Source organism: Ipomoea nil, unplaced genomic scaffold, assembly GCF_001879475.1.
Source record: "Ipomoea nil cultivar Tokyo-kokei standard unplaced genomic scaffold, Asagao_1.1 scaffold2823, whole genome shotgun sequence".
NCBI lineage: Eukaryota > Viridiplantae > Streptophyta > Magnoliopsida > Solanales > Convolvulaceae > Ipomoea > Ipomoea nil.
The window spans coordinates 308,293-332,067 of record NW_017619251.1 but is presented as its reverse complement, the minus strand read 5'-3'; the positions used below and the strand labels follow the sequence as shown (position 1 = coordinate 332,067).

Below are 23,775 nucleotides of genomic sequence, written 5' to 3'. Positions count from 1 at the left end.
TTTTGATTATGCAATGTAAAATTAAGACTATGTTTAAAGTACGTCAAAATGTACGTCTATAAAGCGAAGGACTACAACATAGGTTTACAAAAGAAAAAGTTCATGATCAACCAACAAGACATGTTAAACAGCAAAGGGTACGCAACATAGCGGAAGTCTTAAAAGCATCTCCAATAGTTAAGTTTTTGCACAAGTTTTTAGGAGACAAGTAAGAAAGATGAGAGAAGAAAAAACAACAAGAAAAATGAGTTTTCTAAAAAAAAAAAAAAGAAAAAAAAGGAACGGTTAATGCGTTGGGCGCTCTTGATGCGCATGCACACGAAGGAGTTTATTTGTTTTTTTTTTTTTTTAGAGCCCATTGATTAGTAAAAACCAGAGTCTCCTACAAAGACCTAAGACCTTCTCTCCCCTATTTCTCTCTCCTCCACATGTCCTTTAAATCCTGCAAAAATCATTTAAGAACCTTCTATTGGAGATGCTGATGAGAACTGTAATAATTATATTGAATGAGATGTCTTTGATAACTGTACAGACTAGGGGAATATATACAAGAGGAATCATAGGGAGACTAGGATAGGAAGTCATAATAAGACTCAAATACATAGAGTCCTAATTCTAGTCCTAATACACCCCCCCCCCCCCCCCGCCCCCTCAAGCACATGGTATGCTAGTAACCTGTAGATTGTCTCTAAGAAAAGAAAATCTAGGACTAGGCAAAACTTTTGTAAATATATCTACAAGTTGATCTTTTGTTGAGATGAAATTGACTTGAATATCTCCAGCAGCAACTTTATCTCGAAAAAAGTGATAATATATCTCAATGTGTTTGGTACGAGCATGGAAGATGGGATTTGCACAGATAAGTAGCACGCCAAGATTATCACACCATAGTTTGGGGATAGAGATATCTAGAACTTTGATCTCACGTAGTAGTGAAACGATCCAAGTTACTTCAGCACAAACATCTGCTAGAGCTTTATATTCAGCTCCAGTAGAAGATCTAGTCACAGTTCTTTGATTCTAACAGATCCAAGATATAAGATTAGTCCCCAAAAAGACATCAAAACCACTAGTGGACTTACGATCTTCAGGACAACCAGCCCAATCAGAATCAGAAAAAGCATGAATTTCCTTTCACATTGATTTCCGTATACGCAACCCAAACCGAATTGTTCCTTTAACATACCTCAAGACACGTTTCAGATGCTCCCAATGTGATGTGGTAGGAGCACGCATGTGCTGACAAAGCTGATTAACCGCAAAGGATAAATCAGGTCCTGTAACAGTGAGATATTGTAGTGCTCCAGCCAAACTCCTGTACTGCGTAAGATCATCATATAAGTCTTCACTAAAGGGAACAATTTTCGAGACAGATATAGGAGTAGAAAGAGGTTTGCATTCCGCAATTCTAGCACGTTTTAAAATATCATTCATATGTCGTTGTTAAGACAATAGGATTCCATCATCACATTTAACAGTTTCAATGCCAAGGAAAAAATTTGGTTCACCAAGATCTCTAATCTTGAAAGTGGCAGACAATTTTGAGAGTAAGTGAGTAACTAGGGCCTGATCACTTCCCATTACAAGAATATCATCCAGATAGACCAACAAATAAACCAGTGCAGAATCTTGAGAGAAATAGAATAGAGAGACATTTGTCTTTGATGCTTGAACCAACGGATATTAAAAACGTGTGTAAACGATTAAACCAAGCTCTATGAGCTTGTTTTAATCCATACAGTGAATGTTTGAATAAGCAAACATGGTGTGGAAAAGTAGCATCAATATAACCCGGGGGTTGCTTCATATAAACAGTTTCATCCAAATTTCCATTAAAAAAAAAGCATAATGGACATCTAGCTTCCTGATAACCCATCGAAGTGATAAAGCTAAGGATAATAGAAGCCTTACTTTAACACCCCGTGTTACGGCCTCCGTATCCGGATTAATTATTTAATTAATTTCGTTACCATATAATTAAGAATGATTTAATTAGACTAGAATCCCCATCAATTAATTAGCGTGGTCCACAATGGGCCATGGACCCTTACCCTTAACCAAGTCCTTAATCCTATAAGGAATAGGATAAGTGGACCTTTACCATTCAGACCCTAGTTGGGACTCCTGAATCTATATATAGGGACTTAGAAAGCATTTAGAAACCCTACCACAGTTAATTCTACCACACAAGATATTCCCGAAGAAAAACCCACAGAGGAATTCCCCCTGCCACCAAACGTAGAAGAATCCACTAGAGGGAAATCTTAGAGAAAAACCTTAGTAGCCAAGGATATTGATTAGGGCTAAGAGGTAACCCATGTCTCGACAAAACCTATTTTCCTTGCTATATCTTATTTATTGGCTCCTTTGATAATCGTATGTGTAATTCTGTGATTGAGTCTTGATAGAGCCCTTGCATAGGATTCATATTGTGTTTATTTGATAATCTTGATGTTCTTGATATTGTGATTGATTATATGAATGATCTTGTATTTTAATTATGTCTAGAGCCCTCGGGTTTATATCGTGAATTTTGTATTATGATGTTCTTGGTATATTTGGGTGGGATTATGCATGATCGGGTCCTGAGTCTAGCCTAGGACTCGTGTTGTTGTGGTTCCTGATGTTCCTGAACCGTTATATGATTAATGTGGAGTCTTGGCATGTTTAGGAATCGTGTTAGAACGTATTCGGTGTGATTCTTGATTTAAATCCGCTAATTGAATCCGTGGTGTTGTCGTTATGTGTTTGAATGTGTCTGGACATGGTTCCGGGTTCCACGAGTGATCCCGAGACCGAAAAGTTGCCTGTATACCAGTGGGGGGTAGGTGGTGGTGTGACCACCCGCTGCCCGCGTTCACTGTTCCAGCGGGCAGCCGGCGGGCCACCCGCTGGAATAGCGAGTGGCCGCCGGCGGGTGGCTGGTCACCCACCCGCCACCTACTCGCTGGAAACCCGGCATGGTTCGTGGCGTTTTTCCCCGTTTGATGTTTCCCCGTGTCCCGTTGTACCCCGTTTGTCGTGTATGAGTCTCGCTTGGTGTTTCGGGTATCATTCTAGGATTTTATGTGTAATACGTGTCGTTGTTGTTGTGTCTGGATTGTCATTTGATTATGTGTTAATTGATTGAATGATGATGAGTATCGTGGTCATTGCGCAATTGTAACACCCCCTTAAAAACATGCTATTTAAAAGCCTTAAACATGCAGATAACTGAACTAAACAACAAACACAGCGGAAGACTGAAAGATAGATAGATAGACATAATCCGGAACACGGGGTGTTATGCCACGTTCACCAAAAGGATGAACGCACCGGCAACATCTCCAATGTTTACATCTAAACCCATTGTCTCAAAGTTCTATATCTAAGCTAGCACACAGGCCACAAAACGAAAGGGAGAAGCTATACTAGCAAGCACTAGACCGCGCACTCGTCTAGACATCACCTGAAAGAACACAATAAAACATGGGACGACGCCCGGTCAGCGAATAATGCTGGTAACCCACCAATACACGTGAAATATCATACATAGATAAGATATACATTTGTAAAGCCATTTTCGAAACAGAATACATATATATTTAAGTGCAAAACCAAGAGTAATCGTCAACACAAGACTTAACACTCATAACAAGAACACTGGAACACATCCCAAGACCACAAGGACAACAACAACTCAAAAGGATAAAGATAAGACCAACGGCAACACATGCCTTTGTGACTACACACATCACAAGAAGAGAACTCACAACAACGGCTACACAAGCCCTCGTGACATCACCCATCACGAGTTGATATGCCTTCCTTATGCCCGGTTCCAACCTTATGGCTACCCCCAACCTTATTTCTAGTTCCAACCTTTACCTCCAGGACCCCTGTACACCAAGTCCAACCTTATTCCTCCGGGAACCGTCGTTCCCCCTCCAACAGTCCCTCCAACAAAACCACCAATTTCATAGTACACGAGGGTACCGATAACACAAGGCAACACATGCCCTGGATAACACATGTTATCCTAGAAATAAACACGTGAACCTTACACAAAGGCCACAGCTCCATAATCACGTCACGGCCACCACGAGGACCGCTGCAATACCTTGGTGACTAGTGTCCCATACCACTAATCATGCAATCCAGGTAGAGCCACACACACATCACACCTCAACAGGAATCAATCAACGGATCACAACGAAGATATGAAACCATACTCAATCAAGGAATGGATCACAGTCCAACAACAATAACGATGAATAACACAAGTTATCATCAACCAATAAGAAGGTACAAACAACACACACGCTAGCATTTAAACATCGAACTAGCATGCTTATCAAACGGGTAAACCAAACGTAGTTCCAAAGAACACACAAGACTCATCACGGTTCAACAAAACACAAAGTTGAACACTTAGCACGATTCAAGACACCAAAACCTACATGGATTCCTACCCTATAGTTCTAGACATACGAAACATAAAGAAGAAACTCAAATAGTTCCACAAAAGAACAACGGGAAGTCAAAAGACCAAATACCGAGTCAAAAGAATCACGGGGAACAAATCCCGATCCAACACCAAAGTGTTCCCCGCGGGTAGACCCACGGGTAGGCTCCCACCCGTGGTTCCGCCCGCGGGTACACTACCCACCGGCCATATGTTCCCCGCGGGTGGGCGGCGGGTTGGAGCTCTACCCGTCATTCCGCCCGCGGGTACGTATACCTGCACAAATAATCCCTTCGGGGATTTTCAACTCCAAGCTCAAATTCAAGTCCAAAACATGCCAAATCTCACCAAATACAGCAAATGAATTGAATCAAAGGAATAGCCAAGCAATGACATACAAGAACCCTAAACACAAGCCCTAGATATGCATTTTCACAAGACAATGCATAAACACTCACATTTCATAGCAAAATCACATGTAGAATCCAAGAAATCACATATAGGTAAGAAAAATAGATTTTGTAGAGCATGGGTTACCTCTTGTAGACTAAAGACTTCACTTTACACCTCAACAAGCTCCTCACTAGGCTCACCTTCCAAACCCACTTCAAGAACATACCAAAAGATCATAAAGATCCTATCTTTAAGAAAAGACACCTTAGATAAAACCAAAAACACAAGATGAACTTAGATCTTACCCTCCTAGATGCCCAAATATATGAAAGGTTGAATCTTGGAAGCAACTCTTGAAGTTTTGGCAAGGCTCCAACTTGGCTTGGAAGGAAAACTATCTTCCTTTTTAGACAGAAGGTGGAGCTAGATTTTTAGAAAGTGTAAGGAAAGAATGAAGGTGGTCTACTAGGTTAGGTTACAATACTAACACCAAGTGAAAGGTCAAGAATACCCTTACTAACATAAGGAAGTGTAAGGGAACAAGGGAACTCCTTACATAGCTTAAGGTACAACTTTGACTTAGGGGTTGACTAGTCAATTACTAGTCCCCGACTATTGAATTTTCAGGATTTTAGGAATTAATTCACCAACTGGAATATGATTAATTACTCAATTAGTCCCTTAATTGAATTTGGATTTCGGGGTGTCACAGCAATGGCCGGTGTGAATGATGATGATGATAATGATGATGATGAGATTTTGATTGGTGGAAATGAATTGTTGGAGATTGGCACCACTTGTGCCCGGTCATTGTACTAAAGGTACATGCCATAGCGGTGACTGTGCTGAAGGCACACACCCACCTTCGACTAGCTTGCCATTGAGCATGGGTCAGGTTATAAGTGTTGCGGTGTCATGTTAGAGCTATATGCGCTAACCCCTTGATATTGGCACTAGAGGTGCGGATCATTGAATGGCATTGCGACACCATCTTGATATGTTGGTGGTTGATAGGCGGTTTGTCGGTGGGGGCATGTAGTTGCCCGGAGGCATAAGGGGTGGTGATATAAGGGTGGCCTGGAGGTATAGGTTGGAACTGATATAAAGACGGATGGGAGCTATAAGGTAGGAACTTGGTATAAGGTTGAAGGATGAATTGTGTGGTTTGATGACTACTTGCTAAGTGATTGTCTTGATTGCCTTCGTGCCTCTATTTATCTATATGCTTATCTGTCTGTTATGCCTTGTATTGCGCTCTTAGGATGCATGTTAGCCTTTATGATTATTTTATATTGTTGAGTCTGTTAACGTGTCTTGAGTCTTGATCATGGATTTAAATTAGAGTCTCGTAAGTATATATGTAGTTTCAAAATGAGTTTATTATATCTAACTATATTGTACTTAACGCGTTGGAGTGGGTTACCAGCATTATTCGCTGACGGTTGTTACACCGAATGTTTTTCAGTTGATGGGCATTAGCTACGGAGCGCGTTAGTCAGAGCCGTTGACTTAGTTTAGATAGTTCTAGTGTAGTGGATGGCCTGTGTGCTTTGGGTTGTAATTGGTATTGAATTATGGATCGACCATGCTGGATTAGTTTAGCCTGTGCACCTAGGTTCTCAAACCTAGGTGTGGCATAACACCCTGACACTTATGAATAGATTATGCTCTGTTTGGGATATATATGTTAGATTCACCTTTATTTTATAAGTTTTAAATATCTCCAAATTTAGGGGTGTTACACTTACAGTTGTGGGTTTCACCACTGGACTGAATGTATCAAAGAAATCTTGACCTGGAACCTAATTGAAACCTTTTGCTACTAACCTGACTTTATGCCTCTCAATAGTGTCATCTGCCTTCTTTTTCGTGCAAAACACCCATTTACACCCAATAATATTCATACCTGTGGTGGAAGCAACTAGGGACCAAGTCTGATTCGGTAGTAGAGGATTAAATTCTTGGTCCATAGCTTCACGCCACTCAGGATATTTAACAGCTTGAGTGTAACACGCAGGTTCCATAGGACAAATCTGAGTAGCCAAAGCAGTAGGAGGAGCCTGAGACTTACTGTGAGTCGCAACGGAGTGGGTGCGAACGGTTGGCCTCGTCGATTTGCCACGCAGACAACCACGTGGACGCCGTGCAGCCTCTATAGGTTTGGACGAGGATGACGTAGGCTACACGGAATCAGCTTGCATGGGCTCGTCCGGCTACACGGGCTCTAGCAGTGAATCTGGATGCACGGAATCCAATGCAGCATTGTTGACGTCATGGTGGAGAATAGATTCCGCCCAGGGAGCAGTCTGAGTAGGTAGTGCAGCCAGCAAGGAAGATTTAGTAGCAAAAGGAAATACTTCATCAAATCTGACATGCCTGCATGTGTAAATCTTATTAATCTGTAACTCCATGCACCTATACCCCTAAAAGACTCAGGATAACCTAGGAAGACACAGGAGAAGACCTGTATGACATTTTGTGACGATTGTATGGTCTTAAGTGAGGATAACATAGACAACCAAAGACACAAAGAAAAGAATAGGAAGCAGGAGACTTGTGCAACACATGATGATGACTAGAAGTGTTTAAGACACTGGAAGACATTTTATTAATCAAATAAAATAGCAGTCTCAAAAATCAAAATCCCAAAAACGATATGGAATAGAGGCATGAACCATAAGAGTGAGCCCAATTTCAACAATGTGCTCGATTATCATAAGAGTGAGCCCAGTTTCAACAGGCCCATACCATCACCGACACGTAAAGTGTCATTACCAATGTACTTCTCCGATATAAAAAGGGCAGCTATGTCTAGAGTTGCATGATTTGTGGCTCCCGTGTGATAGAAACCATTAAAAATTTGACATGATCATCATAGCCCTGAAAACAATTGGCTCCCGTGTGACCAAAACCTTTTTAAATTTGACACGTATCATCATAACGCCGAAAACAATTGGCTCCTATGTGACCGAAATCATTACAAATTTGACATTGAACATTAAAGCCACGACTATAACTGTGCTTCTTTTAATGTTCGACATGGAGGTGGGTAACAAAATAAACTAGATGAGAAAATATGGTATTTGAATTATTAATAGAGGCAGTACCTCTCGTCGTTGGGTACTTCAGTGTTTGTTGGGTCAACATGCACGTGAGCAACTTAACTTGGCAAATTATAGTGCATGACACTAGATGAAGATGGATGATTAGGATGCTAACTTCGAATTTCCTAGCGGTGTTGAACTTTCTGACGAACGACATGGACAAAATCGAAGGAGAAAAAAAATAGAGAACCCTAGCTAACTGATACTGGATGAGAACTGTAATAATTGTATTGAATGAGATGTCTTTGACAATTGTACAGAGTAGGGGAATATATACAAGAGGAATCATAGGGAGACTAGGATAGGGAGTCATAAAAAGACTCAAATACATAGAGTCCTAATACTAGTCCTAATAATGCTAAACCGCTCTAGAAACTAAGCAAGGTCAATGAAAATGTTTTCCTAGTAGAAGAGGTTTTCTAGCAGTAAAGCATTAGCGAAGTGGAGGATTCCCAGGCACAAAAAAAGAAAAAAAAAAAACTAATAAGAAGCTAAGCATAACCTATAAATCAAAGAAGAATATCGAGCTGCAAATGTCTATTTCAAGAAGTATAAAAATATTCTTTGTCAAGCAGCATGCGAGGAATCTGTATTGTAAACTATGAGCTTTTGCATGATAACCAAGAAGAATATTTATCTAAATAAATAATTAAGTTGCAATGGAATAATTTTAAGAAAAATTGAACCAAGTCGATTTAATCACAAAATAATATTTGTATATATCCCCACGAATATATATATATATATATATATATATATATATATATATATATATATATATATATATATATATATTAGATACCCCAAAATAGCCAGCCGGACGAGAAGGCATGGCAAGGTAGTCGGGTCAAGGCGCGGCCTGGTACTTAGTAGGTGGAGGATCTCCAAGGCCCCCCACTCATCGTGTAAGGCGTCCTATGACAAAAACTATTCATCCTCAAGCGACCAGTCAGCCATAGCCTCGGACGTTCACGCAGGTGGGTTTAGTCCGCACAGGTAGAGCGACCAGTCCTGGCAGCCGGTGCGTCCTCGGGTGGACTCCTAGGCGAGACCGGGTTGGGCGACTAGCCTCGGTGGTCGAAGTGTCTCCGACTGAATACCTTGTGGGATTCGGATGGGCGACCAGGCTACGCGGGCGGTGTGTCCCCGACCGTGCGCTACTCCGGAACCCAACCGGGCGACCAGGCTTCGCAGGCGGAGTGTCCTTGCCCGGGTGAGGGAGCCGCTAATGGCATCCCTACAGTGGTCAAGGCGTTCCCGACCAGGTGCGTTTTCAGAGACGGATATCAGCGGATTCTGCGGAGGCCATCTTCATTCATTTAAGTAGCTTCCTTAATTAGTTTAGACGGTTATGGTAGTAAGCAGGCAACTGCATCAGCCCTACATCAGCCCTATCCCACCTCTAGACTTGACTTTACGTCAACCCTACTTACCTTGTAAGAACCTCATACTCATGTATAAATATCCTCACGGGATCACCATGTAGAGGATTGGCATTTTGAGGGTAAAACCTTAGAGAAATAATATCACATTATTCTCTCTCTTTTTAATACTTTACCTCTCGTTTTCATTATCTCGCACACTTGCGAAATCAAGCACATCTTTTCGGTGGTGTTGGTCTGCCGAGCGGCCATCAAGGCTGTGAAAACCAACAATATATACATACATACATATATATATATATATATATATATATATATATATATATATATATATATATATATATATATATATATATATATATATATCCAGTGTGAGTAAGTGTCTCCCGTGAGGTTGTGCGGGTGATTAATGTGCGTGAGTTTTGTGCTTAATGTGCGTAAGTGTGTACTTAATGTGATTTGTTGAAACTTTAAGATGCATGAGTTTTGTGCTTAATGTAGTGTGTGAATTTTGTGCTTAAGGTGCGTGAGTCTTGTGCTTACTGTGCGTGAGTGAGTTGTTGTTAAAACTTAAGGTGCGCGTGTTTTTGTGCTTAAGGTGCGTGAGTTTTGTGCTTAAGGTGCGTGGGTTTGTGTTCTTAAGCTGTTTTGTTTGTTTGCTTAATATGCGTGTGTTGTGTACTTAAAGTGCGTCAATTTAGTGCTTATTGTGCATCCACCCGCACGGGAAGCCCTCCCCGCACGTAATCCCTTCCCTATATATATATATATATATATATATAGATAGATATATATAGATATATATATATATATATATATATATATATATATATATATATATATATATATATATATATATATATTGTTTTATCCTGGGAAACTTAGGCTACAACTAGAGCACGGGCAGAACACAGTTGCAAGAAGGAGTAAGAGCAGAGTTTTGGAGAAGAAAACATAATTTGTTTGTGTGTGTTCTTGTGTTCGTTGTTCACATAAAACCTGATGCCCCTACAAACTTATATAGGATATTGAAGATAAAAAGCATTCAAAATTGGAATTAATTCTATAACTGACGTATTTAATCCCACAAAGGGTGTTGCGACCAATTTTACAGACGACATTCGTGCCCACATGTGCCGACGTACACGAGTCAAGCCTTTTCAGGCTCAATTTGGAACTTGATTTGCACCCCTCTACGCCCGAGAAAGAGCATCCAAGCTATACAGTTCAATAAGCTTTAGAAAGACTCTTGTATAAATAGTGGTGCAAATCCACTTCCCAAACCAATATGGGACAAAAGCTAATTCTTGTTCCCTTCATTTTTCCAACTCAATATGTCTACTTTGATACTCAATTTCTCATTCACCCATTATCCGTTTTGAGCGTACAATATATCAAACTCTTCGTCTCACTTCGAAGAACCCGAATCCACTTTGACCCAACCCAAATCAGAAGTGGACCCCACTGATAATTGTAGAACAAAATTGCCACTTAAAATGTCATTTTAATGCAAATTTTTCCAACAATCCCCCACATGAATGAAAAATTGATTTTTAGGGTATTTTGAAATCAGAAACAACTGTGTTCAATGGTCGATCTCTGCATAGGATAGGTAGGTGTTACCCTTTGAACCTTCCCTCGTGAAGATATGTTTACTTTACTGGCTATACGGTAGAACGCGATGTTTTTAAACCGACTGTCGTTTGTGTAGACGATGACATATCTCACACAAGAACCTCCCAACCATGCTCTGTTCTCATGACTGTGCCCGTTTTGGTTGTGGGTCACTGTTCATGATTCTGCGAGAGTTTCTACAGAATTGTGCCCATCATTTCTCCTTTGAAGCGACCCTCACTTCTCCCTTACATAGGTGAATCTTTTCCGAGTATCCAGCATACTCCCACATGTCTACCGACATTCGAATCATTAAAGCATCAACGTGCTAGCCTCAAGATATTTCAAGCACATCTAGATTCATGCAGGTGTCTTTTTTTTGTGTGAAAATAAAGAAGCTAATTCATTAATCATAGGCTGAAACGTTTACAATAAAAATCGATGGAATTGTCAAACATTCCTTACAGTCAGACAAAGAAACAACTTCCTTAGCAATGCTACAGAAAACTTGCTTCGCAGACTGTTTCACAAATTTGAAATTGAATGAGGAACTTAAAGCTTCTTTAATGATTTGGTCAAACGTACCCAAGACTGACACGGGTTGAAAAGTCTTTCACACCACCTGAGTATCTATTTCCATTCTTCTATCCATTGACAATATCTCCACTGAGCGGAACTGTATATCATAGTTCAGAGGAGTCTCTTTTTCATTGTCATGTTTTGTCACCTAGGATGAGATTCATATACGCCATGGCTAGTGTTATCGTTTCACGTTTTATGAAAAAGAGTTCGCCAAGTAAACGAGAGGAAGAAACTCGTCAAAACAACGAGAGGAAAAACACATAAACTGCAAATAAAATTAAACCAGTAAAACAAAGCAAAGGGAAACAACAGTATAAGGGAATAACGATCGGTAGCGGTAGTGATGGAGGAGAAAACAGTGAAAGCGGACGTTGTCTACGGTGGAGATAACAACAGGGTAAGACGATCGGACGTCGTCTCCGATCTGCTAGCTTCACGGAGGCGGCGGCCATGTAAGATACTAGAGACGAGAGAGAATTAGAGAAACCCTACAGAGTATACTACTTTAAGAGAGATGTAATTTAGGGATACCACAGGGATACCATAGGTGAACATGTGGTCCTTAGTGCCTTGTAAGTATCACAGGATCCTCTTTTGCAGTTTTCCAGTTTATATCTTTCTAAAACTTTGTTAATGTGAGTCTTCTAGGATAAACCTAAGATCCCATGTGATCTATCACAGAATATTTCTTATTCCAATCACATATGAAGTCTCACCCATATCATTCATTTCAAAGTTCTTAGAAAGATATTCCTTAACATCACGCAACATCCCTTTTATCATTAGCAGCTAGAAGAATGTCATCAACATGTAATACTAGGATTACAAACTTGCTTCCATTAAACCTTTATGTGGATACACCGATCAACAGTGATCTCTACAAAACCAAATGACAATTTCAAGTACCATTGTCTAGAAGCATGTTTTAATCTATAGACCGACTTCTTCAATCTACATACCCGATTTTCCTTTCCATTATACATCTTTCAACCCTTATAAACTTAAATTTTAAGAGAATAAGAGGGAAGGAATTTCATCCAGTAATTTCGCATTTACACATCACTAATCATCACCGTGAGTACCTTATAGAATTACAACCTTTATTATATAAATCAATGTTAGAAAATAATTATTTCTAACATACGAAAGCCTGAATAAACACTGTGCTAGCTTAGTGATTATGGTACAAGTTTGGGTTAACTATAAAATTTAATGTTTGTGCTAGCTTAGTGATTATGGTACAAGTTTGGGTTTGTTGACTTAAAATGATTTGTCAAAATCCGAAGCAAAAAGGGATTACTAAATCAAGCATGAATTAGGATCTATATTCCTAGTTTAAATAGGAATAGCAATTCTACTCTTATCCATCTTATGACTCTTAGCCCTATAAAAGGAGCGGTTCCACAACACATCAGACAAGCTTTCAAGATCTAATTGTGAGGTACGAGAGTCATTGAGAAGAGATACCCAAATCCCCTTGAAAAGTAATACATGTGTTTAGGTCGCAATAGTCCGATAGGAAAGATCATTCTATTGTGTAATCTCCGATTCCAAACAGTGTACTTTAAATATTAAGCTTTTAGTGGATTTAGGCAAATTCTCAATTTGAGAAGTGCCTCGCAAATTAGGGTTGTTTGCTCGAACTGCGTTATAAATCGTTTGTGTTACAACGTCAGTTTTAATATCACTGTGTGTTGCGCTTATATATATATTTCAATTGGTATTAGAGCCAAACTGCTTAAGTTACTAGCAGGATCTTAATGGAATTTCCAAGAGAAGGACTATCAAACAACAGGCCACCAGCCCTGATTGGCACACATTTTTCCTACTGTAAAGCCAGAATGCAGATATACATCCTGGCACAAGGAGAAGGTGTCTGGAATGCTATAGAAAACGAATGGAAAACTCCAGTTGATGATAAAGGAAATAGAAAACCTAAAATTGACTTGAGTGAAGAAGAAAGAACAGAATATGACTTCAACTCGAAGTCAATGAATGCAATCTATGGAGCTATGAGAGAAGATACCTTCAAACTGATTGCCAACACTCGCATAGCCAAAACTGCGTGGAGTATATTATGTGATCATCATGAAGGGAACACGTCTGTAAGACAATCCAAATTACAGATGATACAGATAGAGTTTGGAAACTTGAAGATGGAAGAAGAAGAAAATATCACACAATTTAGTGCCAGAGTTTTAAGCATCTCTGGAGATGCATCCAATCTAGGCGAACCTATACCTGAACATAAGATCGTCAAAAAGGTACTACGTTCCATACCTGGAAGATTCCTGATAAAAGTTATAGCAATTCAAGAGAACAAATATCTGAATACCTACAAACTTAGTGATCTAATGGGAAACCTTCAAACCTATGAGCTTGAGATGTTACAAAACCAGAAAAATAATGGCAAAGGAATAGCACTACAATCTAAACAAGAAGAGAGCTCAGAAACTGATACTGAAACCATGGAACAGTCAATCGCGCTTCTGACAACGAATTTCAATCGAGTTCTCAAAAAGTTCAACAAATTCAGAAATAAAAACCCCTCGAATGGCCAAGGAAATTCCACAGTCAATCAAAAATCACCAGGTACGAAAAGAAGAGACAGTTCATCTACAGAGGGAATACAGTGCTATGAGTGCAGAGGGTTTGGACACATCCAATCAGAATGTGCAACATACCTTAAAAGAAAGAACAAGACATACATGACAACATTAAGTGATGACTCAGACAGTGAAGAAGACACCAACACCAATTTCGTAACATTTACCGCAAATCATGAAAGTGACAACGGAGAAGATACACAAGAATTACTAGAGGCATATACTCAACTACATGCCAAATGGGAACAAATCATCAAAGTAAATCTAGAACTCATGCAAGAAAATCAGTTTCTAAAAGATGAAAAAGACAGAGGAGAAAAACGGTTCAAAGAAGCTCAAAATGAATTATTAGATTCCAAAAACAGAGAGGCCAAACTGCTACAAGAAATCAAGGTGCTAACTGAAAGGCCTAGGTCTCCAATCTCAGCCTCCAGTGAAAGTCACCAAACTGAAAATCCTGAAGTGTCGCAACATCACTTTCAACATCGAAGAAGGATCAGATGCTATTATTGTCACAGATTGGGACACATAAAAGCATACTGCTACAAGAGACAAAATGATCTCTATTACAGGCAAAACAACAGAGATTGGCCATCACAAAACAGAAATAATAGCAAGAAAATCTGGGTAAGAAAAGATCAAAATGTTGCATATACCTCTAAAACAAGCAAAGGACAAGATATATGGTATTTTGATAGCGGATGCTCAAGGCATATGACTGGAAACCCAGAAAATCTAGAAAACATTCAGTATAAGAGTGAAGGGTACGTCACCTTTGGAGATGGAGGAAAAGGTAAGATTATTGCAAGTGGGATCTTGAATGTACATTGGCTACCTAGATTGCCAAAAGTCTTCCTGGTACTAGGACTAAAAGCAAACTTGAATAGTATAAGCCAGCTATGTGAAGATGAACTTAAAGTGGAATTTTCAAAAGATAGCTGCAATGTTCTCAACCAAAATCACGAATGCGTTATGATAGGGAAAAAGTGTACAAATAAATGCTACACATGGGACGGCGATCTAACCTGCCTACAAACAACTGTCAATCAAACACAATTATGGCATCAACAGATGGGACACATAAACTTTCATGACATGAAAAAGGGATTAAAAAGAGGAGCCTACAGAGGAGTTCTAGCCCTTGACATAGATGAAAATAAAAAGTGTGATGCATGCCTTGAAAACAAAATCACACGCACAGCTCACAAAAGGACTTTGGGAATACACCCCTCCAGAATTCTAGAATTACTTCACATGGATCTGTTTGGACCCACTCAAACAGAAAGCATAGGAGGAAAAAGATACTTCTATGTGACTGTTGATGATTACTCACGATTCACATGGGTAAACTTCCTTAGAGAAAATCTGAAGCATTCATGACATTCAAAACTCTCATCATCAAAATCCAAAATGAAAAGGATACAAAAATGGGAAAAATCATCCGGATAAGGAGTGATCATGGTAGAGAATTCGAAAACTCAAAATTCAAAGATTACTGCACAGAAAATGGAATTCATCATGAATTCTCTGCTCCAAAGACACCCCAACAGAATGGAGTAGTCGAAAGGAAGAATCGAACTATCCAAGAGATGGCAAGGGTTCTCTTAAATCACAAAAGATTATCACCAAGGTTCTGGGCTGAAGCAGTAAACACCGCATGTTACTTGATCAATCGAGTATTCATACGAAAGGAAACCAACATGACACCCTATCAAATCTGGAAGGGAAAGACACCAAATCTGAAACATACTCATGTCTTTGGCAGCAAATGCTATATATTAAAAGATAGAGAACCATTAGGAAAATTTGACATCAAAGGAGATGAAGGGATATTCCTAGGATACTCTTCAAACAGTAGGGCCTATCGAGTATTCAACCTCAGAACAAACAGTATCATGGAATCCATAAATGTTGTCATCAATGACACATCATCAGAAGATTTCACCACCGATGAAGAAGAACCAAGTGTTGTTGAAACAATAGTTTCAACACCTCTGGAAAAGAAATCTGAAACAGAAACACCAGAGAAAGAAGAAACACAACCCATTGAGGAAATTGAGGAAAGCCACACTACTGATGACACAGGGACACGGAAAAATCATCCATTAGAAAATATAATAGGAGGACTCAATGAAGGGATCAAAACTAGAGGAAAGAAACGAGATTATCAGAAAATGGAGGAAGGCGACTATTGCTACACCTCTAAAATAGAGCCCAAAAACATTACCGAAGCCTTGAAAGATGAATTTTGGTTGGAAGCCATGCAAAAAGAATTGCAACAGTTTGAAAGAAACAACGTCTGGGAATTAGTCCCTAGACCATAAAAAAGTCAATATCATCAGAACGAAATGGATCTATAAAAACAAAACAGATGATCAAGGAAACATAACAAGAAACAAAGCTCGACTAGTAGCACAAGGATACACACAAGTTGAAGGGACAAATTTTGAGGAAACATTTGCCCCAGTAGCCAGAATTGAATCAATCCGTCTCCTCATAGCAGTAGCTTGCATACTCAAGATAAAACTCTATCAGATGGACGTAAAAACAACATTTTTGAATGGCAATTTAAAAGAAGAAGTCTATGTTGCTCAACCAAAGGGGTTTGAGGATCCTCATTTTCCACAAAACATGTTTAAACTCAACAAAGCTCTATATGGACTAAAACAAGCACCACGAGCTTTGTATGAACGACTCACTGAATTTCTGATCAAAAAGGGCTACAAAAGAGGAAGTGTTGACAAAACCCTGTTCGTTAAACACTATGGTAAAAACATTATCATTGCCCAAATCTATGTCGATGATATAGTCCTTGGATCAACACTCGAATGCTACAAAAATCAATTCATCACCAACATGGAAGGCAAATTTGAGATGAGCATGGTTGGAGAACTAAATTACTTCCTAGGTCTACAAATCAGACAACAAGACAATGGGATTTTTATATCACAAAGCAAATATGCAAAGAACCTGGTCAAGAGATTCGGACTAGAAGAAAGCAAAGTTGTCAGAACACCTATTCCAACAACAGAAAGGATTTCAAAAGATTTAGAGGGTAAAAAGGATGAGCAAACCTTATACGGAAGCATGATAGGAGGCTTACTGTACTTAACTGCAAGTAGGCCAGACCTAAGCTCTGTAGTAGGAATATGTGTTAGATATCAAGCCAATCCCACTGAGAAACACCTAAGAGCAGTAAAGAGAATCATTAAATATGTCAAAGGAACTACCGACTTAGGAATATGGTATTCCTTCGATACCAACCCTCACCTGTCAGCTTATTGTGATGTTGATTGGGCAGGAAACATAGATGACAGGAAAAGCACCTCAGGAGGATGTTTTTTCCTCGAAACAAATCTAGTATCCTGGATAAGCAAAAAAACAAAGTTCTATATCCTTATCAACAGCTGAGGCAGAATACATTGCAGCAGGAAGTTGTTGCACACAACTACTTTTGATGAAACAAATGCTAGAAGACTACGGAATACATCAATCAACTATGACAATTCATTGCGATAACAAAAGCGCAATAGATATTTCAAAAAATCCAGTACAACACTCAAGAACAAAACACATCGACATCAGGCATCATTTTATAAGAGAACTAGTAGAAGATGAAATCATCAATCTCACACACATTAATACAGAGAACCAACTAGCAGATATTTTGTCAAAAACACTTGACGGGAACAGATATGCAAAATTAAAGTACGAAATTGGTCTATGCAATCTATAAAGGCCATAACGAATCAGAAGCCCAAAATTGTTTAAAAAAAAAAAAAAAAAAAAAAGGAGGTCAGCCCATCTTGAGAAAATCCAACCCGGTCCATCTACTAAAAGCCCCAAAATTCTGGTCTTCGTCTACCCTAGGCCATTCACCCGCACAATCCTCTTCATCCTCCACCACGGTCAACAATGGTGAGAACAAGAAACCAGAGAAAAGGGAAGATACCTCGGAAAGGAACCTCGCCTCAGTACGCCGGCACCGGAGTACCCTCTAATCCAGTACGCATCGAAGAAGAAAACCTCACTGACATCATCATGGACCCAGTTCCCATCTCTCAAGTCCCGTTCGAAGAAGTTCAAGAGCATCAAAACTCCACCCCAGCAACTATAAACCTTACAGTTGAAGTAAATGAAGGCTTAACAAATTGGCTAACCACAGCGGTGGAATTAGAGGATAATGTTATCCAAAACCCGGAAACTCTACTTGAGCCCATATCCGAAGAAAACCCTATAACAGGGGCTGTTGAATCTGTCTCACCACCCCCTCTGTCTGACAAGGAACAGAGAAAGAGAAGGAGGACTGACCCCTACGAAGGGGCAGATCCTAGGGCTAAGAGACCCAATGATTTCCCAATCTCAACAAGGCCTCCTCGTAAGTGCCCTAATATACCCCCTCCCAAGCCAAAGAAACCCAAAACAAGAAGGGTAGAAGAAGAACAAGATTGGATCCCTAATGAAATAGGTGAAAGCAACAGTGCTATACCATGTGCCAGCCATCAAGAAAAAGGGAAAAAGAAACTGACTGCAAAAGACAAAGGAAAACAAAAATTAGGCAAAAGTGCTGACTTGTCAAAACTGCCAAAACCACACAGCTCGAAATTTCTGAGAAAGGAGTCAGCAACCTTATGGGAAAAAATTGTGGAGAAAAAAAAATCATTGGTCAAAAACAACTTGTTCTAGACAGAATGGACAACCTTGAACAAATTCAAGAAGCATTGACACAAAACCAGCTCTTAGGAACTGTCACTCACATTGAACCCTATGATGAACAGGTCATCCAGGAATTCTATTGCAATCTTACCAAAAACACCACTACACCTAGCAGTCCCATGTACGGGAAGGTGTATTTGAGAGGCAAGTTCTATGATTTTTGACCAGACATCATCAACAGTTACCTAGGGTCATCTGAGATTGAACAAAATGTGGAAGTAACCAGTGAACAAGTTGCTCAGGAAATCACAGCTGGAAATGTCAGTTTTGAAAAGAACAAGATCAAAGTCGCTTCCTTAACAAGTAAATATGCCATTCTCCAAAAGATAGCCCTTGCAAACTGGATGCCCTCTCTACATGAATCCACTGTAAAGTGGACCTTGGTAGAACTACTGTACAAGATAGGGAAAGGAGTTAAGATCAACATTGGTACTATCATCCATTCACAAATTACAAACCTGGCAGAAGACACTACATCCAAAACTTCTCTAATTTTTCCAAACCTGATATTTGCTGTCTTGACTAAGCAAGGCCTCAAATCCCATGGGCCAAAAATCACTGTCAAGAGCACCAACACCACAATAAAGCTGAAAAAGGGAAGTCATCAGAATGACCTAAAGACCACAGCACCAAAGAACAATCCACTTGATCCCAAAACACTAATAAACTACTTTGAGAGAAAACTGACAGAATTAGAAGCATCAGAGAAACAAATCCTAAGGAAACACATGGACATCAAAGAAGAAAAAGCAGAAATACTTGAATGGCTAACAATCCTAAAAACAGAAGATGAAGACGAAAATGATGAAGAGAATCAAGAGGGAAACCAAGAAAATGAAGAAGAAATTGGAGAAGAAATTCAGGAGGAAAATCAAGATAAGAATGTTGAAACCACTGTTTCAACACCCTCAACAGAATTAGAAGGCAGATCATGATCAGAGGACAGACGGGCCACTGCAGTTTTTAGCAAAAGAGGGGGAGAACAGACAGACAACAAACAGAATATTTTTGATAAATTGCTATTGTGATCACTGTCCTAAACTAGTATTCTGTGCATTTTTGCTCAGTGCATGTGCATACTAATAACCTTGGGTTTATTTGTTAACACTAGTATAAAAAATTAATAAAATCGACTAATTCTCGTCCAAAGTTAGAACTTTGGACGCCAAAAGTGTAATGCGGTAACATTTTTATAATTAAAATGACACTATATAAATAATTTTTTTTCTTTTTTAAAATTTTAAAACAGTATTGGTGTCCAAAGCTCTTTACTTTGGACGCCAATACTAAAAGTCTTCTATTATTCGCGTCCAAAGCTCAGTACTTTGGACGCGAATAATAATAAATCGCGTCCAAAGTGGACCTTGGACGCGATTTATTTTTTTTATCCTAAAACCCTAGCTAGAGCAGATTGAGATCAGATCTCCGTCACTCCATCAGCTCTGATCTTCATCCATTTGCACCGCCATCCGACGCCGTCCATCAGTCACCATCGTCCCCGCCGTCCAATGCCGTCCACGCTCTCCATCGTCCCCGCCGTCCACGCTCTCCATCTTCCCGTCCATCGCCATCCCGTCGTCCATCGCCGATCGACGTCCCCGCCGCTGCCGCCCAAGGTCGCCGTCGCGACGTCTCAGCTCGCCACCGCAGTACGGAAGCCGACGCCGCCGCTGTACGCTCGCCAAAAAGGTAAGAATTCTCCGTCGCGTGTGTTTTTTGTTTGTGCATTGTTTTTTTAATCATTATCTGTCTTTGGAATTTGGATGGCAATATGCATTTCAAAATACTGATCCTCAACGGCATTTGTGTTTCTTGCTTGAATGCTTTATGGAATTCTCAAATTTCGCATTGCTATTCGGAAATTGGCCTTCAAAAAATCATTGCTGCGGCTTGTTACTATAGCCTGTAGACCAATTAGATATATGTTCTTGAATTTGTAGTGATCTATAATTAGATTATTCCAAATTAATGATTATTTAAAACAAAAAGTCCTTCAGGTGTGGATTATACTATACTGGCATCAGTTTTTGAAAGTTTGAGCTAAAGAAAATCTGTGTTGAATGAATGTTAATGAGAATTGTAAAAAAATGTGTTAGCTAAATTACTAATTTTAGCCAAGGAATTTAATGAGGTGCAAGGTAGTGTATAATTTAAATTTAAAATTTTAAATTCAGCTGTACAGGTGATCTCAGCTGCACTGTTTTCTCCATTGTTTAAGGTAATATTGAATTTTACTCAATATTGATCCATTAAACATAGTTTGAATGGATCAATTAAACAATTTTCTCCATTGTTTTTGATTGATAGTTTCTAACAGTTTGAATGTCTGTCTATGTTTAATATGTAGTTCTTTAGTGAAAATAAACTTATTTCCATTCTGCAGTAGGTGTAGTGGTCTAGGATTTTACTCTTAGACTCCTTGAACCCGTTTTAGTTTTAGCTTTAATTTGAACCGTTAAGTTATAATTTAAGAAACTAACTCATCTATCATATCTTTAATGTTGTGTGACGATATAACGATATCTGATTTATTGAATGCAAACTGATTTTCTGGTAAATTACAAACTGATTTATTAGTAACTCATTCATATATTAAACTGACATATTATCTAATTTATTGAATGCATAACAGTATAAATCAAAAGACTTCTAATATGCGATACTTGCAGGGAGAATGAGAATTTAATGACATACAGAGAACCTGAGTCTGAGAGATTAATATGACTAATAAACTGAAGAATGCTAATGAATCAAACCCAACATTTCATGATGCACTTAACTCTCCTGCAGTGGAGGCCTCAAGATTGAGGGTGTTAATAAATCAGAGGTTTGCTTCCTGAGCATTTTAGACACTCTCAAGTTATTTCTGGGATCCAGATAACTTTACTAATTAGTAGGCTACCATGATTCATTGCAGTTTGAATTGGCAGCACCAGTAGATTTCACCTTGATGTATCGCACCCTTTGGTTAGAAAATTACCATTGGTCAATAGATCTTATTGTTCTTCTTACAATTCTCCCTCCTTAAAGACCTTGACAATAATTTGATTGGACAAAAAGATATGAGACTCTTGATTCTAAAGATGTATAGTGGAGAATTAGCAATTTTATACAATATGACACATAACCTTTTAAAATGGACTTAATTCAGGTGGCAGCAACTTCTTATCAACAGGCTTGTTGGATATGATATTATTCTGATTAATAGTTTGTTGAGTTCTCCGGGTCAAGGTATTAAGTAGTTCTCTATATCTCATTCTACAGTTTTTTCACTTTAACTACTTATCTAGGACTAATACCACATATTATGTTTTAATAATCCTGCTTTTTGTGTTTTATATTAGCTGATGAACCATAATGGTTCTCTCTAATGTGTCTTGTTGAATTACTGTAGGTTGGGTTGGCTGATATTCTAGATATGTATGAAGATGTGTATACACTTCCTTCTAAACAACTGTCTTCTGGTGCAGTTGCAAAGGCTGTGAATCTTTCTTCTCGTAAGGTATTTCATTTGCATTTGAGACTACTGCCTATACCCAAAGCTCTAAAATATTTTATTTCTTGTTACTTTTTGAAACTGTGACAAGCTGACAATGTGACTTCTCATCAGAAGAAGACAATTAGTTTAGCCCTTTCTATAATTTTGACATTAAGGCTGCCTCAAGTACTAGATAAATTCGAACAAATTCTAAGGTATTTACTCAGCTTTTATTTTGATTCATTGCTGCATATTTTCTGGTTTTATATATAAATAATTCAAATACTGTAAATAATGATCCCTCGGTGTCGTGGTTTTTTGAGGCACAAGGAGGATCATACATTGAGATTATCCATTGCAAACTGATGAGTGGAAAGTATATTTCGGTTTGTTTCGATGAGCATTTGACATAGATCAGTTCAATTCTCATTGCTGCTTGGAATTTGGTTATTGGCTTTTTCCTTGTGGTAACACCCTATACTCACCATTTCTTTTAATGATGGCTGGCATTTTAATTAGAGGGAATATAGATTTGATAGTTGTTTCCATGTGATTACTTTTAGTCAGATATCCCTGCTTTTGCCATAAATGTGTATATAGCTTTAGAGATGCATGATCATAAAGAAAGTGATATTGGCCACTTCATAATTCATATGGTAGATAAAAGAAGAAACAGTGTTCAGTTTTAGGCCACTAGGGGATGTTTATGTTATTGTCTAGTCTTAAAGGAGTTCTTTATTGTTTTACATACAGTAGGTATTACCTTCACCAATTGAGTCCTTTTGGGTAATTCGTATACCCTCAAGATTGATTTGCTTAATAACTACTCCCTATTATATATATATTTTTTTATGTTTATTTATAATAAGTATCAATTGTTTTGGATTTGTTTAGATCAGAGTTGGAGTGCATATACTCTCATTAGTACAAAAATAGTCATAAAAATCTAACAAGTTTGTTTGTATCACCAAATTTTATGACTTCTTTGCTTCAGGTTCTTTTGTATGATGGACAAGTTGTCTCTTGGAAGAATGAACAGAGAGAAGAGTTGCTATTCAGGTTCTAAGTAGTTTATTATCAAAAAGATAGACTACTTTTACTTGACTCATTCTAGTTCCTTAATTTTTGAATCTAATTGCAATTTTAATTCCTATGTTTGAACCAAACACCGTACCCATGATTTAATATTCGTTTGTTCTTTAGATCAAGAATTAGATTCAATGGAAAAATTTGTACTTCTTAAATGGTGTGTTTTAGTTGATAGAATTGGTGTGTAGTATACATCTTGAATTGATTAATTAATGTTGAAATATATTATTTGGTAGTTACGCTGGAATGTACAGGAAAATATTGGTAATTTTATAAAAAAATAATTTTTTTTTTTAAATTACTATCTCGCGTCCAAAGTTCTGTAGCTTTGGACGCGAATAATCATTTTGCGCGTCCAAAGCTACTT

General features: G+C 38.6%; 2 protein-coding genes and 2 long non-coding RNA genes across 4 annotated transcripts; all 4 read left to right on the top strand.

The window, feature by feature from the left end:
- Positions 1-13,360: 13,360 nt before the first annotated feature.
- Positions 13,361-15,505, top strand: LOC109158582. The gene has a single exon (XM_019306469.1). The coding sequence runs from the start codon at positions 13,361-13,363 to the stop codon at positions 15,503-15,505; it is 2,145 nt and encodes a 714-aa protein (XP_019162014.1).
- A 3,311-nt stretch (positions 15,506-18,816) lies between these two features.
- LOC109158581 lies at positions 18,817-19,776 on the top strand. The gene is made up of 2 exons (XM_019306467.1): positions 18,817-18,985; positions 19,031-19,776. Exons 1-2 carry the CDS (start codon positions 18,817-18,819, stop codon positions 19,774-19,776), a joined length of 915 nt encoding a protein of 304 aa, XP_019162012.1.
- A 490-nt stretch (positions 19,777-20,266) lies between these two features.
- LOC109158601 lies at positions 20,267-21,776 on the top strand. Its single transcript, XR_002050414.1, has 3 exons — positions 20,267-20,530; positions 21,511-21,668; positions 21,759-21,776. It is a non-coding gene; the product is annotated as an uncharacterized LOC109158601 (long non-coding RNA).
- Positions 21,777-21,995: 219 nt separating this feature from the next.
- Positions 21,996-23,562, top strand: LOC109158602. The gene is made up of 3 exons (XR_002050415.1): positions 21,996-22,072; positions 22,236-22,786; positions 23,314-23,562. It is a non-coding gene; the product is annotated as an uncharacterized LOC109158602 (long non-coding RNA).
- The last annotated feature ends 213 nt before the right edge of the window (positions 23,563-23,775 follow it).